Raw genomic sequence first — 11,442 nt, 5'->3', positions numbered from 1 at the left:
CCACTCAAATTAGAAAACATTATTATAAGCTGACCGTTGTGAATCGGGCTAAAGTAAGGTGATAGTTTCGAACACTGGCTGATTATGTACTTGCTCAAATATTGATTTTGAAGCATTTTTAACCAAAAAAAGTTATGGACTGCAGCTTTAATAAACTTTATCATATGTTCGCTTTTTTACGTGTATTGCTTTTTTTTTAAATTTTTTTTTTTTACATATTTTAAATTTAATCTGTTGCACTAAAACATTTAAACACATAATTTTTAGTGCTTTTCTACAGATGCTTTATGTTATGACAGGTTTTATAGTTGCTGTCATCACCACACAACATGCATGCCACCTTAAAGGGATAGTTCACCTAAAAATGAAAATTCTGTCATTATTTACTCAAATTGTTCCCAAAAAAATTCCAAAATGACTGACTGACTTTCTTTTTTGGAACAAGAACAAGTATATTTCAAAAAATGTCTCAGTGTTTTCTGTACATACAGTGGAAGTTAGTGATAACCAAAACTGATTACCAGCATTCTTCAAAATATCTTATTTTGTGTTGCACAGAACAAATAAAGCCATATAGAGGAATGACATGAGGCTGAGTAAATAATTTCATTTTAAAGTTAGCATGGATGATGTGAGGAAGTATGACAGCAACTATAAGAGCTAACTGTGTCGTAACATAGAATTATTTTACAGCAGATACAGATACAGCATTCTTAAATATTAAATACAAGTCGTCAGCCACATTTTTAAAACATGTTTTGGAAAGCATAATATTGCAAATTATATTTCTCAGTACAAAGTGTTCTCCCTTCTGGCACGTTCATACAGTTTCTCACAGCAAACTGCACTGCCAAAGTTACAACAGTGTTAAGTTCATTACACTTCACCCAACCACTGTGAATTTACTTATAGTAAAACTAATGAAATAAATCAAGTTGAAACTCTGAGAACTCCTCTGGAAGTGCCAGAAATTACTGTGATGAGTCAAATGAACAATAATGATTCAATAATTTTTACAGTGAATAAGAAAATGTTCCATAGTATTGCATCTGCTTAGCATGTATATATGTATGCCAAATACCGAGAGAATATGAAAAAAAAGTGCTGAATCCTTTTTCCTTGAGGTGCAACATTTGACTCACCCATGCTTTTGCACACAATGGCTCATAATACTACAAGGAAACAAACCACACTCCTCTACTGACTTTGGTACAGCGTGAACAGCTATTTCTCTTTTGCTCATAGCCTCTTGCTTATTTATCATCCTCAAAACTAATTACAAGACAAAGATCTGTGCGTCACTGGTGTCTGTTATTCTACTGGCATGGATTTCGTTGCCTAATATAGTTAGACATCACCGCATATGTGCTGCTGCTGTTGTCGTTGTCATCTTTGTTGCTGATAACCCACATCTTTAGTCTGCAGTCCTCACTGCAATTTGTGCTTGTTTTGAAGTGAAGTGTCACTTAAACCGCCCTGATTTTATATCAAGTTGATATTTTATGTTGTTTTCCCTTCACTTCCTTTACATCTGCCATGATGGAGCATGTATGACATGCGTCACAGGGCCACTCTTATACATGACAGTATTTGGTTTAGCCTTACATATACGCTGCGTCCAAATATGCCTACTTCTCTACTATATCCACCTTATTTTTAACGTAAGAACAGGTGCAGCCGTTTGTAACTTGAATGTGTGAGGCTTCCGGTGTCTTCTGCTTCCAATTATTTTTAGCTGTACAAAATAGCTTGTAATACTGCTTGATATTGCACACTGGTATTTCTTATCATTTTAATGTAATGTATCGTTGTAATTCTAAACACTGTAGTGCAAATAGTTTTACTGTTTAGTGCATTTTTATTCTTCCAGTTATTTATTATATAGCGGCTAATGAAATGGAAGTTTCACACATTCATAGAAAATAGCCCACTTCCGTTTTGTAAAATAAGATGGATAGTATGTAGAAAAACAGGGCAGTATGTCGGAATTCATAGTATTCATAAAACTAGGATGACCATATGTCCACTCGTGGCCACACGTCGTGGCCAGGATTTCTAAATTGCCTCATACATTATCTGTGCATGTATTTGCATTGCTTTGATAGTTAAAGGAACACTCCACTATTTTGGGTCTGGCGGTAGCACTTTTAGCTGTAGCTTAGCATAGATCATTGAATCTGATTAGACCGTTAGCATCTCGCTCAAAAATGACCAAAGAGTTTCTATATTTTTCCTATTTAAAACTTGACTCCTCTGTACATCGTGTACTAAGACCGACGGAAAATGAAAAGCCGATATGGCTAGGAACTATACTCCCATTCCGGCGTAATAATCAAGGAACTTTGCTGCCGTACCATGGGTGCAGCAGGCGCAATGATATTACGCAGCGCTTGAAAATAGGCTTATTGGAAGTTACCTAGCTGGAGTTGGAAAATGAGCCTATTTTCAAAAATAGTGGAGTGTTCCTTTAACTGTAGATCCCACCTTCTCGCAAACCACGATTGGTACAATTGGTACAATGTGGGACAGTCCTGAAATTGGGAGCTTCGTCCTGCATCCTGCAAGACGTAAGCAGTGTCCCACATTTCAATTATGTGTTTTTTTCCTAAAATTACAATACCACAATATTAAATACAATGCATGCATGTCTATCTAATCATGTTCTAGCTAAAGTGGGGAAAATAACTAACTAACGCAATCATAGAGAGGGATTTTCCGCTGACGACTGGACACTGAAGGAATCAATGTGGACCTCATCAAAAGTATTTAAATACAGTTACACCAACCAGAACTTCTTCTAGACATGCACTGGAAAAGAACATCCTGATCAAACCTACCAGATCCAACAAAAAAGTTCAAAGTTCAAGTTGCACTAAATCCTGTAAAATTGCATTTAATGTTTGCATGGTCTAATAAAGGAAAATAAACTAGTCACTACTTAAGGAAATTTATTTTAGTATAAAATGTGATTTTTATCTACTAGCCTGTTATTGAGTTCATTATATTTAGTAAACTAAACAGGCCCCGTAGAGTAAATTACATTGTATCATTCAAACCTGGGCAAACTAAGTGCCAGTCACAGAGCCGGTCAAAATTAACAAAGCGTATTGGCAATGTAAAACATGTTATCATCCAACGTAATGGCAAATAGGTTTTCCAACTCATGTAGATCAAAATGTACATAGTATAGTTACAGTAGTAGTAAATGTCCTGCATTGTCACATCTACAGGTACATCCTGCAACAGAGCAAGGAAATAACCAGATGGTCACTCGTAAGTATGAAAACATTGAAAACATTTTAGGCAATTCTGAAATCCCAGCCAGGACATGTCCGGGAAAAAGTGTGCAGTATGCAAAAGTACACAAATTACCTACTACCTCTGTTGAGTTTCCGAAGTGTGCATCTGATGGAGACTTTACTGTCCTATTAGGCAAATCGGTGAAGTGACACATGACATTGACAACATGGCGGATGTAGTATGTTCAGATTTCAATCATACTACACATATTCATACTATATAAAACATATTTTTGAGAGGTCACAAAAAGTGCTTATTTAAATATAGTACCTATATCATTTCAAACGTAGCTATAATGTGTTTTTGCCTGCATGCTAGGCTAAAAGTAGGTTAATATCAATGCAAAGGTTAATTGATTGCAAATCATCCAACATATCCATGTGCACATCCACCGATATGTGAAAATGTATTTATACATGCTAAAGCTTAATTGTAATAGCAGTAATCTAATATGCATTTTATATGTAATATAATGCATGTCTCCCAATATGACAACAGGTTGATATCATTAGTTTGAGTAATTAAAGGGATAAGGTTCTTTAGGATGTCAAAGCGGTGCTGGGAGGAAGGAACAACGGTTTAATGTTAAGAGCAGGGCATTGAGCCTGGTATGGCGTAGGCGAGAGGGGGTTGACAGTTAGAACAGATGATTCACTCCTTACGAGCTTTCACAGCGCTCGCTGGCTCGCTCTTTCTCTCTGCCTGTCCATCTTTCTCCTTCCTTTTTTTCCCCAAAATACCTGCCTTTTTCGAAAGCGGTGCTGGGAGGAAGGAACAACGGTTTAATGTTAAGAGCAGGGCATTGAGCCTGGTACGGCGTAGGCGAGAGGGGGTTGACAGTTAGAACGGATGATTCACTCCTTACAAGCTTTCAGAGCGCTCGCTGGCTCGCTCTTTCTCTCTGCCCGTCCATCTTTTTTTTCCTCTCTCAACATACCTGCCTTTTTCGACACACACAAGTGCTCGCTCCACCCTGACAACCAGCTTCAGCAACCAGTTGTTTAAAGGGAAGACGACATCCAAATTGATGTTCTTCTCGCCGCGCTAGCCTGTCATCTATAAAACATACAGAGAGATGGCAGAAAATGACAGTCATGAAAGACCATTAAGCAAGGGTTCTGGGCAGCTCTCTAAGAGGCAATAACATAGAGTTATTGTCAGAGGATTCCACCGATCGGAGCCAGACATCTCCCAAGGGGTTAATGACAAGGATCGGTGTGTCTTCGGCTTTGATGGCTCAGACATGCAGCAGATATATGTGCATCCATTTGTGCCAAACAAATGAATAGTGCTCAATCAGGAAAGAGCCTTGGGTGTCCGCTGCCATGACAACCCACACTGTTACAGTGAGGCTGCTGTCATGGTGACCTCAAAAGCACACTTGCCTCTGTGTATCTTCATTGTGTAGCACTCATTAGAGCTAGACAAGAGGGGAAGGAATCTGCACAATTAAACCGCAAAAAGAAAATGTGAAAACAGATACTCCGTCCCACAAGTGTCAAGTTGAATCTAATAAATGCCATAATGTTGTGAGAATACTGGAGGAGAGTCTATGTGTGGGGCTTGAATCTAATTTCCATGCATTGGTTTGGAATGTGTGCTTGCGGTGGTTTGCTTTTGAAAGGCGAGTCTTCTGCTTTGGTAAATAATTCGCTTACAGCGCATTTTGGTGCAGTGTACATCTTGTGTGGGCGTTCGGAGGTGAGCTCCTCTGCCTGGTTGCTAAACAATGATAGAGTCATCGCTATTTTCTCCAAACCAGTACGCTGATTAGAAGCAAGCTTGAAACATTAGCGGCGATCAGATGCTCTTTAGAGACTCTGACTGTAAAATGGTACATTTGGAATTGTGAATAAATGTGACAGCGCTATTCGACTGGATTGGGAACAAGGCGAATGATTAGTGTTCGATCTGTTAACCTGTAGCCTGATAATCATCATATGCTTTCACGGTCTGTTAGCATCCAGATATCTTGGATGGAGCCGTTTTGTAATCCCGCAGTTTCTTTCTCAATGTTAGTCACTGCTGTTCGGTGTCTCTATTTAGAAATTGGATGTTCTCCACGTTCGTTCACTTCCTATTCAGCGCCGTGCCATACTTTGCTCTCTGTAGATGCCTCTTCAGAAATCTAATTCGAAGCAGCTTCCTGAATCTTTGTATGTTTAAATGCATGCAGGAATATCAGGCACATACATGCTCTCAGCTGCATGGTTGCAAAACCAGAAAAGCCATTATGAAGTGTGAAAAAAATTAAATCAGGAAAAGGTTGAACATAGCATTTGAGAGCTGGCTGACTTGAAATTCATGAGTTGGAATTTTAATTGAATTGGCCACACCCAGAAAGTTGAACTGGAATGATAAGAGGAAGAATGAATCAAAATAATATTCAGTGCAAAATATAATATATTATAATATAATACACTATCTAAACTGCTTTTCCTCTGCAGGGTCATGGGTTTTATATTATATTATATTATATTATATTATTTGTCACATTTCATAAATTGATCATTTATATATATTATTACAAATAATATTCTTTTAAAAGAAAATATTTTATCATTATATTTAAAAAATGAAAGGTTAATTTTATTACATTTTAATTCTACTTCCTTAAATTCAATTTTGAATAGTAATAATATATTTTACCCTAAATTCAAATTAATCAGAATTTAAAAGACATTCTCAAAAATATATAATAGAAGGAAGATAGATGATATAAAAGATTATATTTATATTATGTATAATGTATATAATATGTCCTAAATACTTTCTTATAATATTGTCTTTATGTGTGCTATTTCAAAAGCTTATACTCAACACAGTTTTCTACCAGCATATTGTGCATGTGTGAACCTTCAGAGAAATGTCAATGCAAATACAAAGTTTAAATACAAGTTCATTGTGACAGCCAGAGTAGTTTTTATTTGTGATCTTTTTGTTTGTGGTGTAATAAAAGCCAAATAACTTAGATGTGAGTACCCTTTGTGAATTGTGTAGGTTTGAAGGTTTTGAATTTGATTGCCATTTCATGCAGGCCTTCTCTGCAGTGTTGCTGCAACTCAACCCAGCAGGGATCAATAGGGAATGAGGCTAGTGAGCCATTTCCCCAGCGGTCTACATGGGTCAGTCAATATGTTGCTCTCTTCTTTTGACATTGAATTGATTGTGAGGCTGCTGTTCGTAAAACTGTTTAGGAGCAGTCAAAAAGAGAGAGAGAGAGAAAAACGAAAAGCATTTAATGCTGTAAATCTGTTTTTGTCAGTTAGGTTTGTCCCATGAGCATCATAATGTGGTTTCAGAGTACTTTTTAATAGCTGAATGAAAAGCTTCAGGTATGAGAAATGTTGTCTGTAATTTGAATATGTGGGCAGGGCTTTTAGACGCATTATACGTCTGGCATCAGTAGACAAGCAATTCATGTAAGCTAACCATCATAAACTACACACCACCCACTCAGTATAGCCTTTACTCTGTAAAAATACCTGACAGACATCATTTTTCTTCTGTCACAGTTCCCAGAATGTGGCTTCTATGGGATGTATGACAAGATTCTTCTTTTCCGTCATGATCCAAACTCTGAGAACATTCTGCAGTTGGTGAGGTGCGCGGCGGAAATTATGGAAGGGGACCTGGTGGAAGTCGTCCTGTCAGGTAAGTGGCGCGTTCAATAGCTCTTGCTCAGCATGTAGTCATGCCCCTAGGCGCAGATGTACATCCATTGTCTTCTTATTTGTGGCATGACGCATTGTTTTATAGATCGGTTAGACAAGACACTTTGACTTTGCTGTAATACCCGCCAAAGTTTCTGCAGTCTGCCACACACCAGCGTGCGATTCCTGTGCCATTTCTGACTGTTAATAGTCTCTTAGTCCCTCCATTTCCCACTCTGGAAAAGTTGATGTGCATCCAAGTTTTGATGCTGCACCCGGTGTGAAAACCGGAGTTGCTTTGCTGAGAAAGCGATGGAGGTATCGCATTTGACACTGCTAAAGTGTTTCTACAAACACTTGGCAGGCCTTCCCCCTCTCCTCCCTGTGCTATGTCAGGTAATTGAGTGAAGCCTATTCTGACGAGATAAAGCGGGGACTGACACCTCCTCTACCCCCCAGCCTCTCTACCAAGTCTGGTGTGTTTCTCTGTACATGTGCATGCCTGTGACAAGATGAATCATGTGATTAACACACCCAGATGCACACATTCTCATAGACGAGCCTTTGGGAGCCCAGAGTAACACTTCTCAATGACACACGTGACAGCTGCTTTCACTGTAAAGTAACACAAAAGAGTTTTACAACTGTCACAAAAGTAAGGTCAACAGTTATTAATTATGACACTCCCTTAGGGACCCAGTGTCTCGTCACTTTTCTCGAAGGGTATAATTTGACGCAAAAGTAAATCAATAGCTCATAGTTTTCCTTTACTAATTAAGTAAACGTAGTATTTTACAGCACTTTTAAAGCTAAATGAATTCTTCGATAGCATTAGAAGAAAATCAGATTTTGCTCACCCATATGGTTTTCAAAGCAAAAGTTGTATTCTTTGTAATTGGCCTGAATCTGAAAAAAGGCGCAACGAGCGGGCCAATAAATGCTGATCTCTCGGATTATCACTTTGACAGTATCTCCTGCAGTAATTAAAAAGACCAGCATTTCATACAAATCTGACCTACGCTTTCTCTGCTGGGTCTCTACCCAGTCTGTTGTGGTCTTTAAAGTCTGCTTGAAGTCTATTTTCTGCTGGATAAATTTAGAGTAACCACTGGTTGGCTTCAGTGAAGTGCGCTGACAGGATGTTTGGCTGTGCCTAGATCAACATAATTGCAACTGAGAAAGTGCATTAAGATGCAAGCACTATACAAAACGTGTGGGATTAATAACCGTACGTGAATATTGATAAAGAAGTATGCATAAACTTTAGTGTGCCAAACAATGATTCCCTTTCTTTGTTGCCTTTACTGTCTCGGAGAGGAATCGCAGGCCAGAGTGTGTTGGCCCAGAAAACTTCCCATTTCCACCAGCAGCAAGGAAAAACATTACAGGAGAAACAAGTATTTGCATTAAGTCAACTCAGGATGCCTTTTCAGCATCATACTCATTTCCCTGAAGCATTTAATGACAGTTTACAGGTAGTTCAACTTGCAAACATATCTTGGCCTTTAAACAAAAGGCAAAACAATCATTTGAATGAATTGAGGTAATTTAGCTGCAGAATGGCTAATCAGAATGTATTCTACTTGAGCGTACTAGTGGAAGCCATGTTGGAGAGGAGGCAACATGCGTGAGTTGAGGCAGACAGTGCTCCCGCTGCGCTCGCCACTCAGCCGCTATTGGTCCTGTCAACATGCAGCCAACAAGAGCCAATCAAAACACTCCAACCACCCCAAAAGCTTCCCTTTCATAGTACAATTTGCAAATATAAATAAAGCTGGGTTTGTTTGGAAGAGTTTGGATGGTAATTAAAATCATCATATCTCTGGATTTCATTCTGTTCTATAAGATTATGCTGTGCTGCACATAGTATTATTTTTAGAGGGCACGCTTTAAAGTGAAATAAATGATACAGAGATGTCATGCAGCTCTTAATCTGCTTCTTTGTTGTATTTTAAAGCTCTCGGACACTCAAAATGAGTCCTTACTTAATTAGTGCTTGACCACAGGCCCTTCTAAAGGGACCACCATCTCTAGCCCATTAACCCTGACAGACACACGGTCTGCCCATCTGATTAGAATTAGGCAAGGCCAGAGAGCCTGCTGCCCAGGCCTTGTGGCAGTTCTGTGGAGACGGGAAAAGCGTGCCAGACTGGCCATTGATAGATTGGATTTGGCCTACCCTCTCATCCATCTGTACCCCAAAGATACACATGCCTTGTGGGAGCTCGAAAGAGGACGGTTCATAAAATAAAGATATAACTCCCTCTGCAACATTTGTTTGCCTTTTTAATCATGACATGTTTACTCAGTGCTGCTGGGATTAGGAGCGAAGCAAATTCCCTCATGAAGTCGAAAGTCCAAATAATGCAAACAAAAAAATGTGGTTATTTATGTGAGTTGTTGGAAAACAACTAATTATGATTTTAAGTTGTAAATTGGAAATTAAGTACTTGGGATGATCTATGACTCACTTCACTTGAACAACCACAATTACGCACAATTAACAGATGTTTCAGCGATTAAGGTTGTCAAAACTTGACGTCTCTCAACAGGTATTGCATTTCCTTTAATGAATTACCAAGGATTTACATTGATGGTTTTAGCAAAGCAACTTCAAATAAAATGCACAAATCACGTTAATTGCAAGTATCAGGACAGTTAGCTGAGAATAATGAAAAAGATCAAATCCGAGGGTAATTTGATCAATTTTAATGTTGTAATTGTGAGGTGTAATTGTGGTTGTTAAAGTGAGTCATGGATCATCAAATGTTGCAGATTTACGCAGCTAATGAGAAACCCCGAAACTATCACATATTAAGAGACAAAAGACTCACGATTTATAGTTTGGTGGAATATCAAAGAGTTATTCTGTAACTATTAAACTAAGTGAAAGGATAGTATTTGGAGTAAAAGCACACATGCTGTTGGGGGTAACGTGACATGGGTATTTTGAATAAGTATGTTATGTCTTATGTGTCTCAAACCTCTCTTTCAAGCTTCTTTCAGCATTTCTTTTTGCACAAATTATGTTTCTCCCCATAAATAATTATAAAAATTTTTTTTTAATATTTACTCTACTATTATTGTGCTCTATAGCAAGACACAGGGGTCATTCCTGTTATTCAGTAAAAAAATTATGATACTAGTGTTATAATTTAAGGACATATTTCTATGAAAGTGTACAGCACAGAAATATGCTGTGGTAAAGCTCAGGCACTTTATTAATTATATAGCTTGATTATTTGCTTATTAGCTGGGTGCTTTACAGGGTGGAAATAAATAGCTAAAATTAGAATTGAGTGTTAGCTTACATGAGAGTGTCAACCTAATTTAATTTTAGATTAATTTTTAAACAGTTTATTTAACTATCTTTTGATTTTGTATAATTTTATAAAAACGGATGGAATGTTTTAAACTGTGACAAATCAGCTAATACAACAAAACATCACAGATTTCATCAAATCCATTGTTACACTCTCAGAAAAAAAGGTACAAAACTGTCACTGGGGAAGTGCCCTTTCAAAAGGTACGAATATGTACCTTTCATGTACCGATATTTAGGGGTAAATAAGGTACAAAGATGTACTTTTTAGCTTTTGTACCTTAGGATACTGCCCTAGTTACAACTTTTCTACTTTTGTTCTGAAAGTATAATGTGCTGAAGTGCTGAAGTCACTTCCTGGATGTCATTAAGGAATTGGCTTTTTAAAGGTATTAGAAAATGCTAACAGGGAGTGAGGGAAGTGAAAATGGGGACACAGGAAAACATATGAAATGATTGCCAAATGAAACAACATTCCCATAAATCATCATTAGTTAATAACATTTTGATCAGGGACAGGAATATCTCTAAACAAATCACAGCTTTCCTGTTGAAATTTGAAAAATGACAACATCCACTCCAAAACAAAAGTAGTGAATTATTTACAGTAATTGTGACAAATGAAAACAAGCTAATATGATTTCTCTCAACCAAATTGTGAACTACAACATATTACATGGAAATGTACTTGATCACAGATTGATGCACGTTACCCAGTGTTGATCTCAGGAGAAAGACACCGTATTTGGTCTACTGGAAGTTACTTTGGATCAAAATATATGAGAAATTTACATTTCGCTTGTTTCAAACTTTCAGCTTCAGCTACTGTAGAGGATTTTCAAATCAGACCTCACGCCCTGTTCGTTCACTCATATCGAGCTCCAGCGTTCTGCGATCACTGTGGAGAGATGCTGTGGGGTTTAGTGAGGCAGGGGCTTAAGTGTGAAGGTAAATGTCTTAGCATTCCACTTTTGTCAGCTTTACATTAGCCGTAGAAACAGACCACCATGTGATGGCCTTTTGTCATTATCTTTGTGCTAGGCTGCGGGCTGAACTACCACAAACGGTGTGCCTTTAAAATCCCAAACAACTGCAGCGGCATCCGTAAACGACGACTATCTAACGTGTCCCTCACCGGCCTGACCAACACTCGCTCTGTGTCTGCTG

General features: G+C 38.1%; 1 protein-coding gene across 1 annotated transcript in view; it reads left to right on the top strand.

Annotated features, from left to right (window-relative positions):
- The window catches only part of LOC107694950 (serine/threonine-protein kinase D1-like), a 35,894-nt gene that overhangs the window by 10,843 nt on the left and 13,609 nt on the right, over positions 1-11,442 (top strand). Inside the window, exons 2-4 of the mRNA XM_016494678.1 lie at positions 6,816-6,954; positions 11,092-11,223; positions 11,317-11,431. Of these exons, the coding sequence (XP_016350164.1) occupies positions 6,816-6,954; positions 11,092-11,223; positions 11,317-11,431 (386 nt within the window). The remainder of the gene's footprint in view (positions 1-6,815; positions 6,955-11,091; positions 11,224-11,316; positions 11,432-11,442) is intronic.

Source organism: Sinocyclocheilus anshuiensis, unplaced genomic scaffold (genome assembly GCF_001515605.1).
Source record: "Sinocyclocheilus anshuiensis isolate Anshui unplaced genomic scaffold, SAMN03320099.WGS_v1.1 scaffold942, whole genome shotgun sequence".
In the NCBI taxonomy this organism is placed as follows: Eukaryota; Metazoa; Chordata; class Actinopteri; order Cypriniformes; family Cyprinidae; genus Sinocyclocheilus; species Sinocyclocheilus anshuiensis.
The sequence above is the reverse complement of the archived record's forward strand: the minus strand, read 5'-3'. Positions and strand labels throughout refer to the sequence as shown.